General features: G+C 38.1%; 1 protein-coding gene across 1 annotated transcript; it reads right to left on the bottom strand.

The window, feature by feature from the left end:
• Positions 1 to 1533: 1533 nt before the first annotated feature.
• On the bottom strand, positions 1534 to 20809 carry col2a1a (collagen, type II, alpha 1a). Its single transcript, XM_081348748.1, has 53 exons — positions 20771 to 20809; positions 19372 to 19388; positions 19234 to 19266; positions 19100 to 19132; positions 18820 to 18873; positions 18510 to 18611; positions 18342 to 18419; positions 17520 to 17564; positions 17307 to 17360; positions 17052 to 17105; positions 16901 to 16954; positions 16724 to 16777; positions 16586 to 16639; positions 15371 to 15415; positions 15207 to 15260; positions 15072 to 15116; positions 14689 to 14742; positions 14471 to 14569; positions 14295 to 14339; positions 14033 to 14131; positions 13817 to 13870; positions 13540 to 13647; positions 13399 to 13452; positions 13213 to 13311; positions 12986 to 13039; positions 12247 to 12345; positions 12079 to 12132; positions 11933 to 11986; positions 11757 to 11810; positions 11595 to 11648; positions 11454 to 11498; positions 11239 to 11337; positions 10567 to 10674; positions 10393 to 10446; positions 10248 to 10301; positions 10095 to 10148; positions 9917 to 9970; positions 9239 to 9346; positions 8926 to 8979; positions 8737 to 8790; positions 8446 to 8607; positions 8213 to 8320; positions 7619 to 7726; positions 7411 to 7464; positions 6941 to 7048; positions 6440 to 6493; positions 5997 to 6104; positions 5843 to 5896; positions 5628 to 5735; positions 5256 to 5544; positions 4038 to 4225; positions 3395 to 3637; positions 1534 to 3009 (listed from the first exon to the last, which is right to left on the bottom strand). Exons 4-53 carry the CDS (start codon positions 19100 to 19102, stop codon positions 2863 to 2865), a joined length of 4092 nt encoding a protein of 1363 aa, XP_081204874.1. The 5' UTR covers positions 19103 to 19132; positions 19234 to 19266; positions 19372 to 19388; positions 20771 to 20809; the 3' UTR covers positions 1534 to 2862.
• Positions 20810 to 25248: the final 4439 nt, after the last annotated feature.

The following is a 25248-nucleotide window of genomic DNA, read 5'->3' as shown; positions in this document are numbered from 1 at the left end:
GGAGAGCATGATCAACTCATGGTGGGGATAAATTTAACTATTTACTGAATAGATAAGCAGTTTGAAATATCGAAAATAAAAATACGTTAAAAGAAAAGACAAAAAATAGATCTTCTGCCAGCCGATCTGATCGAAGTCCCAAATGTTTGTATATCCTCCCCTTTCTTGTTTTGTCAGTTTGTTGCCTGGTTTCACTTTTGTAAAAGCTTTTACCAAGGCTTTTTTACTTTTTTTTACTTTTAAAAGGCACTTTTGTAAAAGCTACTTAAATGTCCTAATTTAACTATGGCCTCCCTAAGCCTTGTCTGTGAAACCGGGCTTGTGTTTCATAAATTGCAGACCTGTGCTTCTACACAGATTCCCTTGAGTGCACGGAGTTCTAGTAATTTTCACAAAAGGTTAACATTTTAAATAGGCCTATAATACACATCTCATTAAATGCTAAAGCTCCTCAGTTGGGTTGACAATAATTTTTACGATTTTGGATGGATTGTCCCAACCACCCACACAAAAAAACTCCTTGATTCTGCACAAATTATATAGGCTAAACAACATAATTTTGCTTCAGAACGGCAAAATTCATCAAAAGGTGACGGCCATGGGGCACTATTAATTTTGTACCTAAAAATAACCGTGGAACTGAATTATCAAATGCAAAAACATTTTTAAAAAATTTGTCTTTTGGAAGTTAATCAATCCTGGCTCAAAAACCTGAGGGGGCACGTGTCCCCTCGGTTTGAAAAGTTGGGAATTTAACTTATGGGTAAAATTGGAATGTCACACAAAACATGTAAGGGATAATGTAAATCCAGCCAGTTGTTATCTCAGAATAAACACAGACAGGGTGATCAGGACCCAGACGGGAAGCAGAGTTTCTGCGTAACTTTTGCCATATTTTCACACTTAAAATATTGCTTTGGTAATCCTCTTTTACCTTTGTCCTCTTTTGTACAAAGAAATAAGCCTTCTGACATTTCTCTCCTACAAGTCTGTGAATGATTCAATGGGCTTTTAATTGTCGAGAAATTACTCGTATTTAAATGTTTGATTCAACATACTCACCTGTTGATCAAAAATTGCCTGACTTGCAACAGAAAAGTTTTATTTTCAGGAGGGTGTACTCATTTTTGCAACACAACATTTTATCAATTTGATAAGAAAATCTTCCTGATTAATAATATTGACATGCTTCTCTGGTAATTGATCAACCAGACTTGCTGGAACATTATATCTTCAAGGAACGCTAATATGTCTTCTACGTAAAGGTATAGTATTTGCTGAATTTGTGGACTTTCGGACAGGGTGTACTCATTTATGCTGAGTACTTGTACAAGCCTTTGTGTCTGATACCCTGTGTGCTTCTATTCCAGAAAATTCACAAATATACAGTACACACGCACGCAAACTAATACAAACAAGCAATGCAACTATAGTTTTGTACTCCAAATCCATACATTTAACAAGTTGTGCTCATGATGATTAAAAACACAATTAAAATCTGACTTCATAATTCCTTGTTTTTTCCTTTATTTTCAATTTACATTAATTAAAATCGTAACAAAACCAGAACCAAACAGAGAGAACAAACAAACAAAAAAAGACCAAGATCATAATAATATTAATTATAACAAAAATATACACACCCTCATACACACACACATCCTGCTCAGTGCTACGGCGATCCTTTGGGAGCATAATTCCGGCATTGCCAAAAGAGTCCCTCTTTCTTTTGATCATCCCGCGTAGTTCCGCATCCTCTGAGCAGGCTGTGTGTGTTGAATGAGGCCAGTTAGGGAGTGGGATGGTCTGGGAATTCTGGGAAATACTGACTGATAGATCAATACTAATAGCACCTTCTGAAGATGGACTGAGCCGTGCCGGGGTGTCTTCCTGACGTTTCTCGAACCCCATGCTGCTTTCGTTCACATCCAGATTTTAACTTTGTTTTTTCCTGTGTGAGGTAGCTTTTCTTGAAAAATGAAGATCATGCAAATAAACAAAAAATAGAAATGTTTTCCAAATTTTATTAGATTTTTTTTTCTTTTTTGCTATTATGTTAAGGGACCAAAACTTCCTTGTTTGGGCGATCATGAGAAAAAAATATTGATTTACAAAAAAAAAAAAAAGAAAGAAAGAAATGGAACTGCACTTTCCCCAAAAAAATTGTAGGTGTGTATAGGCACATGCTCACACACACAAACACATAATTGTGAAAATATATAGATCTGGCTGCTTCAGTAAAGACTGAATCAAGATTTTTTTTTTGTTATTATACACAGTAAATATAAACTTATTCCCTCCTCAGGTTTAACATTTCACAAAATCTTGCATAATGTGATGTTTTCTTCTGAGTCACAGTCAAGAGGCAGAAGGAGGGGTGAAGTGGGACTAGGTATGGCCGTTTTCTTTAGTGGGAGGGACTACTGTGGTATCCAGCCATGACGCTGTACAGCATCACCCACCCACCCACCCACCCTCTGCAGGATGTGATGACATCAAGCCATGTTTCTGTCTTTCATTGAATCTCTTATTCTTCTTGTTGCGCTCACTTGTTCTGTCCCCCTCTTGGCTCCCGTCAGGAGGAGGCGCTGCACTGAGGACTTGTGGGAAACATGGCTGGATTTCAGAGGGAGAGACTATTTGGGGCAATCCCATTTAGCGATGGTTTTCCTGCACACTAAACATGGACAGCACGACTTTTTGTGTTTTAGAGAAAAAAAACTTTCGTCAATTTTCAGATTTCTTTTCTTTTCTTCCATATTTCGTTATTTGGAGAGTGTATTGCATCCTCACAGTTATTGCTCGTCATTGGTATTTTTCCATGTCTTATCTCAATCCACATATGTTTTTGTTTTGTTTTTTTTACAAGAAGCAGACTGCACCAATGTCCACTCCAAACTCCTGATCTGCTCCTCCGATGTCCATTGGAGCAATGTCCACGATGGGCAGCCTGGATGTCTTCTGAGTTTTGTACTCAATCACAGTCTTGCCCCACTGACCAGTGTGCTTCTGTAAGACAGCAGAAAAGCCATGTAAGTAGTGTAAATATTTTATTATTTTATTTGGGGTCAACCATTTTTTTATTGTTTTTTAAAGAAGCCTGCTTACGATGCCTGCATTTGTTTGTAAAAAAAAAAAGTAACATTGTGAAATATTATTACAATTTAAAATAAGTGATTTCTATTTTAATATATTTTAAAATGTAATTTATTCCTGTGATGGCAAAGCTGAATTTTCAGCATCATTACTCCAGTCTTCAGTGTCACATAATCCTTCAGAAATCAGTCTAATATGCTGATTTTGTGCTCAAGTAACATTTATTATTATAATCAATTTTGAAAGTAGCTGATATGTTTTTTTAGGATTCTTTGGTTTATTATATGGTGTGATTTACCTTGCAGCCATCCTCAACCACGCCATATGTAAAGCGGCTGTTGCCCTCTGCTCTGATCTCCACATCATTGGAGCCCTGCAGCAGAACGGCCTTCTTCAGGTTTCCTGTGGCTTGGTCCATGTAAGCCACACTGTTCTTGCAGTGGTAGGTGATGGTCTGAGTGGCCTCAGTAGACAGCAGTCTCAGGAAGTTCAACTGGATGGTGGTAGTACTAGGAGTCTGGCTGCTATCAGCATAGCTGAACTGTTAGAAAAGGGAAAAAAATTGTTTTACTTGAAAATGGTCATTAATATTACTGAAAGGTTAAATGTAACACTAGAAAAATAGATGGCAAACTGGAAAGGAGGGAGTATTTCAGCATAACTCCTTGTCCCTGCTGATTTTCAGTACCATGGACCAACAGAAATTCAGAACTGTGAACAGCTCCCCAAACCAGCTGTGATCTCAACCACATGATTGGAATTTGCAAGGACTCAGGCTGGCTTTGGAACAGCTGGTCATAATCAAATACAAATGTGCCTTTTTGTGGTACTGTAAACCTTTAAATAGACGTTTTATGATTTCTTTTTATGTTTAGTTTTGTTTGTGGTCACATAACTAAAATTTAAAGTGAACATCTCCAAAATGAAAGGATTATACTCACGTGGAATCCACCATTCATGCTCTCTCCAAACCACACGTGTTTCAGCCCCTTGCCCTTACTGCTCCACCAGTTCTTGCGTGGGATTTGGGGAGTGCTGGGCTTCACACAGGTCTCTCCGGTCTCCATATTACAGAAGACTTTGATGGCATCAGCACTGCTACCAAGGTTAGGATCAACCCAGTAGTCACCTGTGGATTGGGACCAAACATTCAAGTCAAGTCACCTGTATTTATATAGTGCTTTATACAATATAAATAGTTTCAAAACAGCTTCATAGTAATAAACAGAATCATTGATGCAAACTTCATCAAATATGAGACAAACTAAAATAAGACAGCTAAAAAGACAATAGAGTCATTATTCAGTTCATGTCAGTTCAGTGTTGGTTGAGTTCAGTTCATTAACTGTGTAAAGTTCATCAATTATTTATGAAACAAGTTCAATTCAGCTGTACAGAAGACAATTGTGCCGTTATTCAGCTCATTTCGGTTCAGGTTTTGTTCTCATCCGATAATGTCAATGTAGTCAAATCGATAATATTACAGAATATAAGTGTCTTTTAAACCCCAACCAAAAGCGACAGTGCCAAGGAACATGAACTCCATCAGGTGACAGAAAACCAGGATCAGTCACAGGGCCAGTTCTCCTCTACTCAAATGGAACGAATGTGAGTATCATTCAAGCACTCAACTGTTTTGAGCCAGGGTGTCCAAACTAGGTCCTAGAGGGCCACTGTCCTGCAGAGTTTAGCTCCAACTTGCCTCAACACACCTGCTTGGAAGTTTCTAGTATGCCTTGTAAGACCTTGTAGTGATGGGAAGTTCGGATCATTTTACTGACTCTAATAAATATTCGTTCATTTTGATGAGCGAGATCAAACGAGAGAGTCATTTCTTTCATTTAAGTGGCTTTATATGTTATTCTTTTAACAGCCAAATTCCCTGAACACATCTACGCAATCTTGATCAAATTCTGAATTAAGAAATCATTGTAATACAGCCAAAGAAAATTTACTGGGAACATAAATATTTACTTTACCTTCCGAGTCTTTCGTTCATTTGTCATGTGACAGACGCAATGAACGGATGGTTCATGATTGACCCATCACTACTGGATTGGACACCCCTGGTTGTGAGCATTTGGAAGCTCTGTCGTGATGCATATGAACATTCTCCTAATGTAAAATTTTCTCTGAATCGTTTCTTCTTCATTTCTTACCGCTCTTCCATTCAGGGTGGCAGAGTTTCAGGTCTCGGCAGGAGCGTGCAGGTTTCTTGCGGGAGCCATCTGGGCTGCGGATGTCCTCGATCTGGCTGTTGATTGACTTCAATGTGGCATCCACCTCCACATCATGTTGTCTAAGAGAGCTGGAGGCCTCGTCGGCACGCATGTAACGCAGAGGATCGGGTCCTTTCTCAGTCTGAGCCAACCCAGCGAAGGCAGACATGTCAATGCCAGGGCCAGGGGGACCAGGAGGACCAGGAGGTCCAGAGTTACCAGGTGGACCCTAAAGAGAGCAGAAAGGAAGAAAAATTAATCAGACATATTCCATTCGATATGAATGTCTGTGAATATTTCAGCTGCACTCACAATTGGGCCAGTCTCTCCAGAGCGTCCACGAGGTCCAGGTGGTCCAATAGGTCCAGGTTGACCGTTAGAACCGTCCTTACCAGCTGGTCCAACAGGTCCGGAAGGTCCCTATTGCAAATAAGATGGGTTAAAGACACCATTAGTAATCCATCTGAGCATTGAAGTTTCTAATTTGTGGTTCTCAGCAAGTTTAAGACAACAGAACTGACACTCACCTTAGCGCCAGTTGGTCCAGAAGGTCCGGCAGCACCCTGGTCTCCAGGAGAACCCTTTTTTGAGCAGACACAACAGAGTTGTTAGCATATCTCATATCACTGCTTTACCATTATAGCCTGTTTGTAAAAACTAAGACTTGTAAATGAGACTCACTGGAGGTCCTGGCAGACCCTGCAGACCGGTGAATCCTCTGTGTCCCTTCTGACCTCTTTCTCCAGCTTCTCCTGCCTCACCCTTATCACCACGAGGTCCTTGGGGTCCCTGATGCAGAGAAATGGAAAAGGTCCAGCAACATGTGAGCAACTACAACGTGATATACAGTAAAGCCACAAAAATTACTTTAAATGTGACTTTAAATTAATAACATGTTTAACTTGAATTAAACCCGTTCATTTAGATGTTGCCACATGAAGGACAATTTTTGTATTTTAACTAAATGGAGTTTAGGAGAAAGAAACTGAACTCTTCTGGTCAATTTACTGTATTTTCTTCTTAGCTATACATTGTAAGCATAATATATTTTGAGGATTGAAAAGCTCAAGCTGAGTATTTTTAGCTTTATGTTTTGTTCTACAAGCTTAATAAAAGGTACTTACAACCATGCCTCTTGCTCCAGCCGATCCAGGGGGGCCAGCAGGTCCTTGTGGGCCCTTAAGAAAGTAAACAAGATGGTAAATACATAATAAATAAAATTACTTCATGTAATATAAGTGGTAAACATTTCTAAAGCTTTTTAGCTCTGGGCCTTTGGTCTCTTGCACATCATCCTACAGGGGATTTTTCTTGGGGGGAAATGATGTAACACTAATGTTTTTTTGATTAACACAATTAGTAGGGTTTTGTTGATTGAAATATGAGACCATAAATTTATCCAAAGATATAATTGTGATATTTTAACAAAGAGTGTCAGAATTGAGGTAATCAGAATGGTCATCATTGGTGATTTGAATAATGGTGGCAATAATTGTCATGCAAGCAGTAAATATATTACTGATTTGTGTTTCTGTCCCCTAGATGCAAATGTCATGCATTCTTGTATCCAGAAGATACATTGTTTGTATTATTGAAAATTAGATTTCTTAAGTTTATGTACTCACATTCTCTCCTCTGTCTCCCTGTTTGCCAACTGGACCAACAGAGCCAGGAGCACCAGGGGCACCAGGAGCTCCGGGAGCGCCAATCGGGCCAGTGTTACCACGCTCACCCTAGAGAAGAACATACAAAATACATTATGTGTTTCAGCTGGCTGGAAATCCATCTGTGTATGGACTAGCCACCATTTTTGTCCAAAATTTTAGACAGAGAAATTACTTAAAATGAAAAAGAAATATTTAACATTTTGCCAAATAACCACATTTACTATATATTAAATAAGTCCTTTTAAAATTCTTTTCCCAGTAATTTAGAAATGAAAAAGAAAATACAAAAAAAGTTAACTTGACCTTTGGACCTCAGTGTATGTGGTAAATAGTAATATATTGTTTACTTGTATGGAATTTTTAAGACTTCTTTGTGATTTACAAAGATCAGAGGGCAATAAAAATGTATTATATGTTTGTTTCCTCACCTTCACACCAGTAGCACCATCTCTACCAGGTGGACCATCAGATCCAGGATTACCCTGAAGACAAACAGAACAGATGAGTGAGATCTGGTCTTGATATGGTTGTATTATATATATATTGGAGGAATCTGAACTTCACTTCAGATCTACTTTTGAGTCAGATGAATCCAGTCTAGTTTTGCCTTGTTTTTTTCATGTATGTGTTTTTTACCTCACGTCCAGTCTCGCCAGCAGGTCCAGTCAATCCAGGAGGTCCAACAGGGCCAGGAGGTCCACGGTCACCAGAAGAACCAGATGCTCCCTGTTTGCCAGGCTCACCCTGAGGTACAAATCATTAGTGTCAGATTAGGGACATTCCATCAGTATCTAATTATATCACCATCAGTACTTAATAATGATTTTGAGAGAAAAAAAATCTTTAGATATGATGTAAGCTAAAGATATGTAAGTGGCCCATTAAAAGAGGCATTTTTAGTATAAATACTTAATGGCCTGGTTGTGGCTAAGATTTAGCCAGGATTAGTCCTTAGTTCAATTAAGATATTTATGTAGCTTTTATAACCGTGCCTTAGAAAAAAACATTACTGGTGTGCATCTTGAGACAAAATAATGGCACTGACATATTTTAAGATATGTCAGTGTAAGTTGCTTTCAGTTAAAGCAGCTCTAACATGCATTTTAGTCTGGGACTAACTTAAGCCTTGTCTGTGAAACCGATAGATAAACACCAAAGTCTATGCTAAAATGTAAAAGAATGAAAGATTTTCAAGTGGAAATTATGTTTCTTGTGGGTTTATCTACTTACAGAGGGTCCTGGGAGTCCTGGGAATCCCCTTTCACCACGCTGACCAGGCAAACCAACAATACCACGCTGACCAGCAAGACCAGCAGGGCCAGAAGGACCATCAACACCCTACACAGTAAATAGCGAGAGAAGAACAATTAGGAATACAGTAAGGAAAAAATGGAGCTGTGCTGAATACACCAGACAAATTTGCCTTGGGTGCTAAAATGGGCATGTATGAATCTGAGCCTTACAGGAGGACCATCCACTCCAGGCTCTCCCTTCTCTCCAGGTGAACCAGGAAGTCCACGCAGTCCAGCATCTCCTGCTCTGCCTGGGGGACCAGCATCACCACGAACTCCCTTAGGACCATCCTTACCAGCAGAACCTGCAGGGCCAACAGGACCAGGGTTACCCTGAGAGGAGAGGGAAAAATAAGTGAAAAAATATTTAGATTTTAGATTTGGATAATACAGTCTAGTCTATCAATTTAAACTAATTATGGAGGAACCACAGAGAAATGTCTGTGATTTTGAGGGGCTTACATTGGGGCCAGGTGGTCCAACTCTTCCTGCAGCACCTGGGAAGCCAGTGACACCCTACAATGGAGGAACACATTTTTGTTTAGAAAAATCAATGCAGTCTAATATCTTTACTTTCAAAGGAACTAGTAAATATTGAAAAGCAAATAAAAAGTTATTGCTCATGACTAATTTACTTATTTAGTAACTCACAGGGGCTCCTTGGGCTCCACGTGCTCCCTTGGGTCCTGTAACACCAGTTGGGCCCTGAAATTAAGCAGTGAACATTGATGATCAAATATTATCATTTCATCCAGGTAAAAACAGCACAAAGTTGATGCACTATGCTAAACTCTCAATTTATTTATGCAGACAATGACAAAGATTTCCAAAATGTCATGTGGCAATAACCAAAACCAAACAGCTTTCTAAAATCAGCCTCTTTCAATTGAGTATCAGTGTAAAACTGATTTACAAAGTGACAGTGCCTCAAAGTAGCATTAGATGCTGAGGCGAAGACCCTTACCACTGGGCCGGGTGCTCCGGATGGTCCTTGGGGTCCAGGGGCTCCACCATCACCTTTCTGTCCTGACTCACCCTGCTCTCCCTTAATTCCAGGCTGGCCATCAGCACCCTGAGGAGAGAGAGAGATGAAAGGTTGTAACCAGTTTTGGATTTCTCATAATTGAATGCTCTAAATTTAAATACTAAATTGACATTCCATAATTGATTATTTCACATTCCACTGGGCTATTTGAGAAAGTCAAATTGTAGCAACAGAGAATTGTACATTTTGTACATTGTACCTAAAGAGTATTAAGTTTTGTAGCAAATCTGTGGAATGTTCAATAGATGTGAAAATGATGACATTAATTGGCACATTGTTTTTCTCATCATTTTATTTGCCTTTTATGATGCTCTTTAAAATGCCAAGATCTGTCCACCTTTTCATGTAAAAAAATATTGAAATTTGAAAGGAATGCATAAAACAATGTATAATGGTGCTAGTGGGTATATTTGTATTTTATTAGTATTCGTGTCTCACAGAATATCCCTTTATATTCACAATGTTTTTAATCGGTTGTTGCTGTTTTTTTCATTTTTATTTTAATGAATTTATAATGGAAATTATATTTTATGATAAATGACAGTCTATAATATTCCATCACAATTTTGCGCATTTTGTAACAGTGTTTCTACTTACAGGGGGTCCAGCAAAGCCAGCAGGTCCGGGTGCACCAATCTCACCACGATCACCCTAACATGATGACAAAAGAATAATAAACAAGAAGAAAACTGAAGATAACCTTTAGACTACACACTTGCCAAAACCAAATCACACAAATCACATTGAATAAAAATGTAACAAATGTTTTGCTTACAGGGGCACCACGAGAACCAGGAGCACCATTTGGGCCAATGGCACCAGTTTCACCCTGTGAGAGAAGAAAAAGAATAGTGAATTAAACAATACCCTCAAATAAATTCAGCATACAATCAATGGTGGAAGACCACAGCAGGGATGAGACATTCACCTTTGCGCCATTGGGACCAGAAGGACCAGGTGGACCAATTGGACCAGTCAAACCCTGAAAAAAAAATGACAGAAACATCATTACTTATAATGAGTAAGAAAAATGCAAGCAATTTCCTTACATTTGCTGTATATATAGCACTTACTCTTGAACCATCTTTGCCAGGAGCACCTTCGGGTCCTTTCTCTCCGCTGTCACCCTAGTAAATGAGACATTCAATAAGTCATTCAATCATTCCGTTGGCTGTTCATAAGTAATATGACATTAGGTTGATGTAATCACTGAGAGGAGGGGTTGTACCATTTCTAAAGACACTTACTCTGTCACCTTTAGCTCCAGAGATTCCAACAGCTCCTCTCTCACCAGGCATGCCCTGCAGACCGGGAGGGCCCTGAACTCCAGCAGTACCAGCTGGTCCAATTGCACCCTGTTGGAAATCAAGCAGAGACATGAGTAGGAGTTTGAGAGATTGGCTGTGTTGAGGGTGTTGGGGTGGGGTCCAAAAGTTTGAGACCACACTGAAAATCTGTTGTTGTTTTATTTTAACTTGGAAGTAAACAAATATTTATAAAGAATTATTATAAAAAAAAAAGTTATTGAGTTAAATATAAGTTATTTATAAAACTATAAGTTAAAAAAATTGAGCTTTTAAAAAATTTTAAACTAAAAAAGTGTATGCTGTAAAATTAATACAAAATATTAAAGAGATTGCTAAACAAATGTACATTTATTTCATAGTTACTGTAACTCCAGGCAGTATATAGTTTGTATAAATACAACTGGAGGAATTAAAGTAGAAAATAGATCTTCTAAATTGTAGTTGAATTTCAAAATATTACTGTTTATTGTATTACTATTTGTGATTTAATAAATGCAGCAGTGGTAAGCATAATAGACCATAAATGGTAGTTTATGTATTCATTTGACTGTTTAAGGATTTAAATTTTGAATAGTAGAGCACAATCTCAGTCAGATGTGATTTGGGTCTGACCTTAGGTCCATCAGTTCCGGGAGTTCCTGGAAGTCCCCTTGGTCCCTGGAGACCCTGAGGGCCAGCACCTCCTCTCTCACCAGGGAAACCACGTTCACCCTGAGAGAAGCACAGGCAAGAGTTATTTTTGTGCAAAGTAATGAATAATTAGTCATTAGTACTGATTTGCATAGAGTGCAAATTGGGAATCTTGTTAGTTCAGGATAGGAACTCACTCTTGGTCCAGTGGAACCGGCAGCACCACCCTCTCCAGGAACACCCTATAGAGAGGAAGAAAATCAGGATAGTTAAAATCACTATTAACATCACAACAGCACAAATGGAGAATAATAACATATACCTTAAGTGATCCTTACCTGGTCACCAGGTTTACCGGGCTCTCCGGGGGCTCCAGTAGGTCCTGGCAGACCCTGTGCAAAAAATAGAGTAAATATTACAAAACCCTGATAATTACACTTATTCACTCAAAAAGTGCATTTTAACCCTCTTTCACAGTTAGTTGTGTTGTGTAATTGTACCTGGAAGCCAGATGGACCAGGCTGACCTTGCTCTCCTCTCTCACCAACAGCACCCTTAAAGCACAATGAAATCACAATTTACTTAAAAATCCAAGGAATTATTACAAATGGGATTTTAATATTATTGATTCATTTAAAAAATTGAGGCATTGTGAATGATGTGACAAAATACTAACAGCAGGGCCAGGTGGACCAGCAACTCCAGTCTCTCCATCTTTACCAGGCAAACCCTAATAGAAGAAAAAAACAAAGAGAGACAAATCTGAGAATATCTGAAAAAAAAAAAATATGCATGAAAAAAATCTGTTGTAACATGACTTACTCTAAGACCAGGCCGTCCAATAAGTCCTTTCTCTCCAGTTTTTCCAGGTTCACCCTGTGTGGGAGAGATACAGTCCCTTCAGTACAATACATACACTTCCCAGCCACTTTTATGGACATGAATATGAACCCTTGTAGTTAATTTGCAGAAATACTTTAATGGTCTTACATTGGCTCCCTTAGGTCCAGGGAATCCCATCACTCCAGGCTGACCACGAGCTCCCAGAGGCCCAGGAGGACCAGGGCGTCCATCTTCACCAGCGGAACCCTACAATGAATAAAACATCTTCAGCACTGAAGATTGCCCTGAACTATGTTGATATGCACCGATTAGCATCTGAATATCGTTTGTACCCCAAAGATATTTAGTCACTTTCAAGGTAAAATGTACACTAGCGTTCAAATGTTTGGGGTCTGTACGATTTTTTTCTGTTTTTGAAAGAAGTCTCTAATGTTCAACAGGGCTCCATATATTTGATTTTAACAGTAATATTGTGAACTGTTTTCTATTTTAATAAGTTTTAAAATTCAATCTATTCCTGTGATGGAAAATCTGATTTTCCATCAGAAATAATTTGTATATGCTTATTTAGTGCTCAAGTAACATTTCTTATTATTATCAATGTTGAAAACAGCGGCTGTGCTGCTTAATATTTTTGTGGAAGCTGTGATATGTTTTTGAGGATTCTGATGTTTTAAAAATGGTTAACTCTGAAGCTGTGTGAATTAAAGAGACTACGAATGAAAGAAACTGTGTCTCTCTAGGATAAAAATATTAATTTCTTTCTATGAAAAAAAAAATCGTACTGACCACAAACTTTTGAATGGTAGTGTACATCACTTTGAAGTCTATAACTCTTTACTTTTAAAGTGACAATAAAAGTGCTTTAAATTGTATAGATACTCACAGGTGCTCCAACTTTTCCTTGAGGTCCAGCATCACCAGGGCGTCCAGTGAGACCCTGTTAGAGGAAGGAACAGATGAACTGTGAAAAATGCACTGAGCCTTTAAAGCAACAATCATAAAAGCTTAGATTTTAGATTGTAATAATCTGTTAGATTAAAGTCATGATTATCTAAATTGATCTGAATATTATGTTTTCAGATAAATCCAAGAAATACCACAATGACTCACTCTGGCTCCAGGAAGACCAGGCTCGCCTGTGCGGCCAGGATCTCCAGTCCCTCCTTTTGATCCGGTCAAACCTGGAACACCACGATCACCAGGTGCACCCTATCATAGGACAGAACATTTGAGTACAGAAATCAGGAGGAAATACATGTGTTGAGCAGTTGAGTAACCAACTATGAGTCTAACAACCTTTGCTCCAGCTAGACCATCCTGACCAGGGAATCCGCGGTTACCTGGAGCTCCCTAATAAGGAAGAACACATATGGACTTATTAGTGTGGTTCTTTATCATTCTGTGAATCAGTAAAACTAATTTGGATATGATACATACTCTCTCTCCAGGGGGTCCGAGAGGTCCGGCAGAACCAGGCTCTCCTCTTGGTCCTCTCTTTCCTTCCTCTCCAGATGGCCCAGGGGCACCCTGAGGTCCTACAACACCCTGTGCAATTAGGAGAAAAATATGCCTGATTAGTTTGCTCATATGATAGTTATTTCATATGATTGTTATGGTACTTTAAAGTGGCCTTTAAAGTGGATACAATTCAAAGCCTTTGAAGTGGATACAATAGAAAGGACAGCTGATGATAAGTATGATGTTGGTTACTTACACGCTCTCCCTTGGGTCCAGCCTCGCCTTTAAATCCTGGGATACCAGGGTCTCCCTGTATAAATACAATAGTGTTTCCAATAAGTACAATGGCAAACCTCAACTGGTAGAATAATCAGTAACCTGTGCTATCCGGATCCTCTATATGAAATAATTAAAAGATGTCTGGGAAACACTGAGAGCTATTTTTAAATTGGTTCAGAATATGATTACGTACAGATTGTCCCTTAGGCCCAAGAGGTCCAGTAGCTCCCTGAGGTCCGGGCGGGCCACGGGGTCCTGGGAAACCAGGGGCACCAGCAATGCCAGAAGCACCCTGCAAAGGGGAAATGAATCAATTATTGTTTACAATAGATTCACTGCAACAGTGTGACCAGAGTGTTAAAGTTGGCATGAAAAATTGTATGCTAAAAAAAATATTTTATTTTATTACAGAGAAATTAGAGAAATAATTTTGTTTATTATGTGGATATACTCACAGCAGATCCTTTGGCTCCAGGAATACCATCAGTACCAGGGTTACCCTGCAGAATGTAAACATTTAATATTTAGAAACTAATTTTAACCATTGAAATCCAAAATATTGTATATATTGTATACAATGACAAAGAAAATCAAATATTTTGCTTGTAATATTATCTGTAAGTTTACTCACAGATGCACCAGCAGGTCCAGGTGATCCAGGTGTTCCGGCTTCTCCACGGGGTCCTTGTGCACCCTCAGGTCCACGAGCTCCAGTGGGACCAGCTTCACCCTGCAGGAGTAAAGATCACATCTCATTGTCAAGGCTAATTGTATTTCTTAAACTTCAAATGTTTAAATTTGAGAATGGTAAGGAATTCACAGAAGTGCTGTAGATGATGGATATTTTACCTTAGAACCAGGGGATCCAGGGAAACCTGGAGCACCAGCAGGGCCAACAGGACCCTGAGGACAGAAACATCAACAAATGATCAAAGAGGCATGCTTATTTCTTGTGCACCCTACACATCCCTTTAATGTTATTCTTTGATTTGTAAGTGGATGATGCACACTTTCAGATTTTTTTCAAGTAAAATTGTAAAATAATTTGACTAAATATTGTGTGAAATCATTTGCTATCAAGTTTAATCAATATATTTATATATATCGATAATGTTGATGTCTCTATGTAACCCATATGGGTTTACTATTAGTTCGCAATAGCCATAGCATTAATGAAGTAAAACCAAATGATCTGAGAACTTGCACTTGAGAAAGTAAGAAAAAGCACTTACAGGAGGACCAGCAGGACCAGGCAGACCATCATTACCACGGGCACCCTATGGACAGACAGAAGCCACCATCAGCTACACAAATTTTGATCATATATAGTATTCTTAATTAGGCCAGTTATCTGAGTGTTCACTTACAGCAGCACCAGTTGCACCAGGACGACCTCTCTCACCGGGAAGACCACGTGGACCCTGACAGATAAAAAAAAGAAAATAGGATGGAGAGAGTAAGATGCACTATTTCAGTGTCCGCAAACTACATCTATTGAATCATCAGGCCATTTCTGACTTTAGGTACTCACCATTGGTCCAGGAGCACCACTCTCACCGTTAGAACCTGCCTCACCCTGGAGGAAAAGAGAGGAGATTGATTAGACCTTCCTGTTGCATAATTTGCTCAGAAATTAGTCAAATGAATTAGCCCATTTAGCATCTGCGCAGGTAACACATGTTCCTCAATGTTTCTTAAAGGTCTGGTGTCTTTAGGAGTATCTAGGAGTCTTCATAGTTTAAAATATCTTTATATATAAAATAAATTTAAATCATTTCAATTATGTTAGTTGTCTTTACTACGTACAAACATTTAAATTAATCATTTGATACAATGTACTTATGTTTTTACATTGTACTTCTATTATTGTAATTACCTGCATGTAATTACATCTGTAATTCTTGTCTGTAATTTAAAGCTATAATTACACTGTTGACCCATCCCTTACCTTTTAACCCAGCCTTAAACCTACACGTACCACCAAACCATTCCCTAAACTAACCGTATACCCCACCTCAATAGCAGCAAACGTGTTTTGCAATACAATGTGAACACAATAAGTACATTGTATTTATATTTGATGTAAGTACATAATAATTAAATACACCTAAATATAAAGTGTGACATTATTCAATATATGTGTTCCAAAGCAGATTAATAATGCCTTACAACTACATAAATCTATTATAATTCTGATGCCTGTGTGCAGTTTATTCTTGCATGCTGTTTGTCAGAAATGATTATAGACAGTGTGTTATGTGACTTTTACATAATTTATCTTTTATCTAAGAGTTGGGTATAAATGAGCAGGTAATATTTTATTAGGGGAAATTATCTCAGTTTCTCTTAAGGTCCGGTGTCTTTATAGTAGTCTTTATAGTTTAAAATATATTTATCATATAAAATATCTTTAGAAATGAAATGAAATATTACATTAAATTATAAATTAAATTGTTTAATAATATATATTGTTCCAAAGCATATTTGCAAACAATATTGCCTTACAACTACATCAATTTAATAAATGTCTGTTAGAATTCTGATGCACTATGAAATCCATGTGCAGTATATTCTTACAGGCTGTTTGTCAGATATGATTGTAGACTGAACTGACCACAAACTTTTAAATGCAGTGTCCATCACTTTGCAGTCTGTAACTATAGACAGTGTATGTGACTTTTACAGATTTTATCTGTAAGAGTTGGGTGTTTTGGCTAAAAACTGATTGTTTTTTATGTTGCTGTACCTTAGCACCTGCGGCACCGGACTCTCCTTTAGCTCCATCAATACCTGGGTGTCCCTACAAACACATTCAAAGATGTTAGATGCATACAGAAATAAACAAACAGAGAAACAAATGACTCCAGTTTCTGCTAAAACTCACTCTGTGTCCCTTGATTCCAGGAAGGCCAGGAGTTCCGGGGAATCCACGGGCTCCCTATCAAAAAAAAAAAAAAAACATTCAATGATTATGTTTACATCTTTGTAAAGATTGTAAGGTTGTATGACCATTATCAGAATACTAACAAGTGACCAAAACTGTTGCATGTTGGCTGTTTACCTGAGGCCCTGGGGGTCCACGCTCACCAGGCTTACCATTTTTGCCAGCCTCACCCTGGAAAGAGAACGGGCATAGACATATTAGTTAATATCTGTCAAGTTTCACTATTTGGAATAGGTTGAATATCAAGCCAGTGGCAAAAATTACTCACATCACTTCCGGGTTTCCCAGGGGGCCCCGCTGGGCCACGGGGTCCAAGTGCACCCTAAAATAAACCAAAGGTTAGTTAAACTTGCATTGTGTCCTAGTAAATAGACTTTACCATTGTCTATAAAGCCATGTCATTGCCAATGTGCATATGAATGTGTCATCTGTGTGAGCCATGTAATATGTATGTGGGTATATAAATGTTTATATAAATGTGTCATATGTGTAGGCTTGTGCCAGCAAGATTTGGGACACTCACAGCAGGGCCGGGTTCACCAGTCTCTCCAGGGTTGCCTTGGAAACCTTGTGGGCCCTAGAATAGAAATAAATGACAGTGTGGGGTTAGGAGTTAGCGTTGGTGGGTGCTAACATTTACTCATATCTGTCTCATCAATGGTAGCTTCTGTTATTTTTCAATAAATTGGGAATATGAAATTATTATATGAGCATGAATGATTGTGCATTTACTTACAGGTGCTCCAGAGGGACCGGGAGGACCACGGGGACCCATTGGACCCTGTAGAAAAAGATAAAGTTAAATGCAGATTGGCCACTTTGACCCTGATAAACAAAAACAGCATGAGAGTGTTGTATTTTCCATTTATTTATAGGTTATGTTTCAAAGCTCTCTAATAAAATTAATTATTTGTTTCATTGTGTGTAATTTTATTTTTAGTAACCACATTTATTGTTGGTATATGTTCATATGTTACAAGCTTTGAATCTGTGAATCACTATAGAAACTAAGCCTCCATTAGAAAAGGCTTTTGTCAGCAGGACACACTAATGATCAGAAAACATGTAACAGATTTGACTCTCCTTATATTGTTCAGAATGTTTCAGAGTTGATCATTTATTTCAATAAAAATGTTTGGCAATGGATTCATTTGAAATCACAGAAAGAAGTACAATAACAAAGCAGCACCTTAAATAGAGGCCTATCCTCATCTCAATACTAAATATTGAAATTTCAGGTGTTCATTTGTGCATGTTTTTGCATTATTTTATTTTATTTTCTTTATTTGTATGTTAAAAAAATGCAGCTTATGTCTATCCAGACCATTCCACAAGGGGGCAGTTTGTGAATTAAAAACCTGTATATTATAATAACTATGAATATTTATCTTGTTCTGACATATTGTTAAAGTTCCATATTAGCCAAATTGAGTACTTTTAAAATTTGACTTGATGTGAGATTAATTTCAAATGAGTTAAACTGATGTGATGTGCCAAGTCATTTAATAGCTATTTCATACATATATGTTTTCAGCGTGGGAACACTGTTTTTTCTCACCATTGGTCCCTGCATCACACCCATCTGAGCACCTCCTGCCTTCTCATCAAAACCACCAGCCATCTGAGCAGCAAAGTTCTGCACACACACAAAAAAACACACTTACAGTAACCCAGAAAGAGGCAGACACAAATTTAGCAAGCAGATAAAGGAGAAGGAGAGACGTACTCCTCCAAGTCCATTAGGTCCTGGTGGCCCAGGGGGTCCAGGGGGTCCTGGGTTTCCAGGTGTACCAGGCTCGCCATCTCTCCCTCTTGGGCCGAGATTTCCCTAAGAGGAGGGGGGAAAACAGGGCATATGAGTGGAAAAGAAAAGAGAGTGAACAGATTAACTAAAGCCTTTTCACATGACAGCTTCCTGCAGAGTGTGTCCACTGCCCCCTAAATGTACCCGGATAACTGCTAATAAGGTTTGACATCACTTTACCTAACAAGTCTGAGAAAAAAATAAAAAAGTTTGAAAAGGAAAAATGTCTTACCTTCTCACCCTTAGGTCCTTTCTCACCACGTGTTCCTTGCTCTCCTGGGGGTCCCTAAAATCACAGAAAGAAAGAAAAAAGGTCAAAAAGAAAAGTTGTGGATAATTTATCTACAATAAACAATTTATCTACAATCTCTGAAGTGAACTCGAGAACTGGAAAAAAAGTTGCAACAATAGGCAAATAAACGTTCAGAGAGCCACCTAGTGGAGAAACGCAACGCAACGCAGCATTACAAATTATTCAGAAATCTACTACCAAAGTGTGTTTATAATCTCACCATTGGGCCAGCAGGTCCTCTTGGTCCAACTACCTACAGAAACAAATAAATAAATAGTATTTAGCAACTCCAGTTTTTACAATTTGGTGAAATCATTCTAAAACACAAAGTTGTTTACTAGTGAAATGACTTACATCTGTAATATCGCCTGGTTCTCCTTTCTGCCCCTGTGGACAGTAAGAAAGAACTTATTTAAGACCTAAACCTTAAGAATATTAGGTATTTCTTAAATAACGACCTTGATAAGTGAATAAGTCATGTCAAGACCTCACCTTTGCACCAATTGACTCTGTTGAATCAGGTCACAGGATGAAGGGGAAATAATAAAGATTGACAGTTAGACACAGAAGGAATTCTATGTATACATTCTATCAATGTATCAAAGTATTCAAAGAATATAAATAAGAACCAATGTTGCAGAATAACTGTCTGTCTGGAGTCATACATTTAGAACAGCACTGCAAGCTCATTATCAAAAAATTCGGGGTCACAAAAGGGTCAGGAAAAAACAGCCGTGAATGAAGTATTCAGCTGATTCTGACTCCTAATGAGGACGGTAAACCAGTCAGACAGTCAGTGTTACTGTAATCACTAATGAACAGCTATTCCCTGCTGAAACTACATGGCTAAAAAATTCCAACTCAACGGCACCCCACTAGGCCGTGTACCAAAACAGCATCATTCTCTTCCCAATCTGCATCGGTTAAATTGTTAAAAGCAGAATATTAAGGTGCAAGCTGAGGATCAGTTTAAAACATGATGTGCATTATAGTTGAATATTAGAAGCATTATTAAGTTATATGCTGCTAAGTAAATTAAAATAAAAACATTTTAATAAATATTTAGAAAACTCATTCTGTATCAGCGCCATGATCTGATTACAGTGAGACAGAGTATATTAAAATGTTTAGGTAAAACTTTTTTGGTTTTTGACAACTATGTTCATCTTGTTATTGTGTATATCTGTAGAGCAGCAAAAAAACACATTTTGTGAAAATGAACAGAAAGTGCATTAAATAGTTGAAAGAACACTTCTAAATTTTTCGTAAGTTGTTTTGAAAGATGTAGTTTTATGACTTCTCATTCAAAGAATCTTGTTTTTCAGCTTTTCCGAACTAAAACAGTCTATGGCCAAGGTGGGTCCACTTTAAAAAAAAATATTCAATTTCATATCGATCTTTTTGAACTACTTATGTATATAATAAATTTTATATAATGCTATTAAATTATAGAAGACAAATCATCCTCTGAATGAAGTATTATGAGACTAAAGTATAAATAAGTTAGCTCAAAGCTTATTTGTGAACAGTATAATTAATTGTAACTAATTGTAAATTTCCTTTTTTGTTGGATCGACCAAATATCTTATCTAAAAACCATAGATTCTACAGCAAACTGGTGGAAAGATTGCGTTCTTTTCTGTAAAAAAACATCAACCTACTATCAAAGTCAAATGTAAAGTGGGCCCATTTTAGCCATAGCCAGCAAACGTAAAACTTAAAAGTGTTGCTTCTTCCCCTTTGGATGTTGCTTTGAGTTCTGAACCAAATCACATGACCAACTTGAATAGGCTGTAGTCTGGTATGTGAGACTGTTGCCATAGTTACAGAACTCAGAGCAGACAGCTAGCGGGACAGGTATGATGAGCAAAAAGATAAGCAGAGAGCGGACCGATAGGCTCGTCGGTTTCAGCAGGGCAGATGGGACAGCACTCTCCGGGTGGAATGATGGGATTGGCACAGTCTCTCAGGTCCTCACAGATGACCTCGTCACACAGCACTGCCCCAGAGTCGCACACGCAGACACGGCATGGTTCTGGCTTCCATACAGTATGGTCTGCATACTGTTGGCCATCTTGGATGCAGCTGCCGAACTCTTCCTCTTTGCAGCCACCAGAAGGGGGCGACAGAATGGAGTGCATAGGGGTGAGAGACAGTTGAGCGACACATCTTCAAGCATACTAAAATAAATAAAAAATTCCTGAAAAAAATTGTAAGGGCTTCCTAATATAAGAATTATTTTTTAAAATATTTAGAAATATTTTAGTATATATATATATATATATATATATATATATATATATATATATATATATATATATATATATATATATATATATGTATATGTATATGTATATATAAAATAAAATATATATATAATATTTTCTTTTATATATACATATAAATTATGTTCTATTATATATATTCAAATTTGTGTCCCACTTGTGGCTGACATCTGGTTACATTATGATTATACATTCACTGCAACACTAGCTAGCAATATTTGCAGGGTGCATATCTGACACCCTGGTGTAAAATGTGGGCTCCTGTAGTCTGTGGATTTGTAACTGAACCCCAAATCTACTAAACTAGCCATGAATGGGGCTTTCTCAAACACAGACAGGGCTGCATTGACAGCCTGGTGCCTTATGCAAACACACCCATCTCGAAAGCTCCATCTGGATCTAATGGTCTCACTTACCACCAGGGCAAACAAACCCTCGTGGGTAGGGAAGGACAGCCCTCACACACACAGAGCGCCTTGACGTGTTTCAACTTTCATATGTGTAATTTGACTTTAACTCCCAGCAGCCCTAATGTACATGAATGAGGCAATTATAGCTGTTTAATTCTGTAAATATGGAAAATCCACTTTTCTTGGGTGCAAATATAGGTCAGCCTAAACAAGTGTTCAGTGTAATTAACATTTCCTTGTTCACAGTAAGAGCATAAGGATATCATCATCTGGGTGATTTACCAAATCTCACAGTTCATAATCTTTCTCATTCCAAGATGCTTGTGTCCCTTTGAGGTTGTCAGTGTGATGTTTTGGTCATTCCAACAACATTCCAGAAACCCCCTCCCCTTCCACCCACCAAACCTAGTTCCCCAAATCTCCTTTAATCAACGCCAAATCCCCTGAACTAAACCTGAAATATTTTTTGCTTTCTAAACACTTTGCACATGTGCTAATGGTGCACCGTTTGAACCCGTGTAGGAACCTTTGCTCCTAATCTTGAGTGAAACAGCTCTGTCACTAGTGGATATTAATGGCCTATATATATATATATAGATAGATCAGTCCTAATAATGCTGAAATGGTTACATGGTTACACATAACCCTCTTCTCTGTAATATATATATTACATATATATTACATACTTTAGGCATCATTTAGGGTTCCTCAGATCGAGACACTGGCAGAATTTCCTCTGAGAACAAAGATTGTCAATATTTCTTTTGCACTTTAAACACATTGAGGATTGGCTAGTATCGAAAGCAAGTTTGCATTATCATTTAAGAACTTTTTCTCGCATTACAACTAAGAAATCATAATTGTTCAGCAACTTTTATATATATAACAGCAACGAGTTTGCTTTTTTCTATCAGTAACCAAATTTTTTGGACGCAATCGATGTCACTTAACTATTTTAAAACGTTTTATATCAGACACTTTTTCTGTCATATATGTGGAAATCTATAATAAGTTATAAGTAATGAGAGAAGGAAATGTTTATTCACTCTATCATGACACTGATCCTATCCAGCAGAAAGTGCTCGAGCTGCGTATTGTTGCTAGTAACCTCTTGCAAACGTTTGTAAAACGCATACATACGTAATACCAAAAATTAATACATGGTTAAATAGTTTAACTGTGTTGTTCTTTAACTTTAAACGTAGTAAACTAATAAAAACAAGCGTTTCAGTGCGTTAACCTGTCGCGCAACGTCAGCATCTGTCATTCAGTCTCCACTGCGCGTGACTGACGCGCGAAAACCAGAAGGCTCTGGTGCGTCGCATCGCATGTTTGCAGTGTAGACTGCGTTCAGACTTTAAATATATGCAGACTTAAGACTTAAAATACAAGCATACTGCATGTACTTCAGGTCTTATATTTTACAAAGAGCAAAGGCATCCCACAGTCCAGAGGTGAAACGCGCAAACCAAACTGATCAATTCCAAACTTTCCTCTCAAGTCACCATGGCAACACTGTACATTTTTTTTGCAGAATACTTTGAATTTCAATGTGAAAAACTCCAACTTACGGTCATCTTCTTGTTGACATCTTACAAGGGATAGCAAAACGCATTGCGTTGCTACAAGTAGCAGGAGAGTCCGTGAATCCACTAATCTGAACATGTCTAAAGATTAGACATGCAGGTCCTCAGGGGTGAAAGTCGCCGAAGATCCGGCGGAGCGGCAACTCTGTGCTCGCGACGAGTGTGTAAGTGGATGTGGATGTGTTTGGGAGGATCCGACGCCAGGCACACACAGACAGAACCCACCGCGTCTATCAGAGCTCCGCGGTTTTATGTTCACTGGCGCATTTATGAATCTTAGTTTATCCCAAAACGTGAGTCCAACCCCGACCCCCATGAGCGCTGAAATTCGAGCCATATCAGCCCCCCAGCCCACCCCATTGAGAAAGAAGAGGAAAAAAACTCCGCCACTCCTCTGTCTCAAGAACAATTCCATCCAAACCCATCCACCCCCTCCCTTCTTTGCCCTTTCCTGGCAAGTGGAGGGCTTTCGCCCTGTGCCTTTGTATTAAAGTGCATCAGAATGGCCTTTGCTCAGAAAAGAGACTTGGAGAACCAAAATACATTCATTGTTTGAAAGATTTAGACCCACCAGGCTGCACATGACCATTGAAAACCCAAGATAATGTTATGTATCGAAATACTGCGAGTATAAGAACCATGGGTGTTCATACCTGGTGCAGCAGATATGTAGAGTTTGGATTTTCAATATTACTTCCATATTCTTGCAAGAGGTTATTAAAGGGATAGTTCACCCAAAAATGAACATTTTTGGCATCACTTACTCACCCTCAAGTTATTCCAAACCTGTATGAGTTTCTTTCTTCTGTTGAACACAAAATAATCCAGACAGTTGACGGTAGCCATTGACTTATAGGAAAAAAATACTTTGGAAATCAATGGCTACTGTCAACTGTCTGGATACCAACATCCTTACACTGTAAAAAATGTCTAACCTCCCCAACTCAAAATTTTCTAGTGACTGGTCACATCTAAATTTTTCAATTGGCCCAAGTGAAATTCTATAAATTATAAAATTACATTTACAGAATTTCACTTGGGCCAATTGAAAAATTTAGATGTGACCAGTCACTAGAAAATTCTGAGTTGGGGAGGTTAGAAATAGTTTACAGTGTATGTATGAACATGCTGATATGGATTTCCCCAAAAATCACTGTGAATCACAGCTTTGAAACAACAACAAAAAACGTTTTGTTTTAAATTCACAATTCTAACTTATACTTGTGTCAACTTTATCAACTAATAATCAAGTAACCTTCAAAACTTGGCACAACTTCACTAAATCTAAACTAAGCTTACATTATTTTCTATAACTGAAAGAAAGCTGAAAAAATTATATAAACTTAAATGAAAATTAGAAATGTTTCCATGGCAAATAACTGAAATAAATAAATTTGATAAATAAATAAGAAATAAATATGTTGAAATATTAAAATTACAAAAAGTAAAAAAGCACATAAAGTAATTAAAATTAAAATAAATAATATAATAGTATATGAATGATACTAAAATAACACTTTACATATATCATTTCTCTCTCAAATTCTTGTTTTTTTGCTAAAACTAGCAAGAATTCTCCATCACAGATGTATTTGTTGTGTCTTCCCCAGTTTAGTTCCTTTCTGTAACTGTTCCTCAATTCAACCACAATAAAACATCTACCATATCATTTATCCCACTGTGGGAACAGAGGAGAAGAGAAAAATTGCAATGCTCGAGGGATTAAAAGATCAAACTGCAAAAAGCAAAGCATGAAAGAGTAAAAAATGAAGAAGGATACTGGAATCTCGGCCTCGGTGTGAGACATCCTGTGTATGTAGATGAGTGTGTATACAGTGTGCACATATGAAAATCAGTGTGTGTGTTTGTGGTCCTGTGCGCACATGAATGCGTGTCTATTAGTTTTATGAAGGGATATGTGTATGTGTGTGTACTCATCGGTGCGACTGTGCACACACCCTGTTCGATGTGTGTGAGTCCGAAATGAGCCCTGACTGTGTGCTCTTTAAGACACACACACAATGCGGCTCTGTGTGCAGACCTGAGGAATGTGAGAGAGCACCGGGCAGTGGGGGAGAAGAGAGCCAC

The sequence above is a fragment of the Scardinius erythrophthalmus genome (assembly GCF_964197995.2).
Source record: "Scardinius erythrophthalmus genome assembly, chromosome: 20".
NCBI classification, from domain to species: domain Eukaryota; kingdom Metazoa; phylum Chordata; class Actinopteri; order Cypriniformes; family Leuciscidae; genus Scardinius; species Scardinius erythrophthalmus.
The sequence above is the reverse complement of the archived record's forward strand: the minus strand, read 5'-3'. Positions and strand labels throughout refer to the sequence as shown.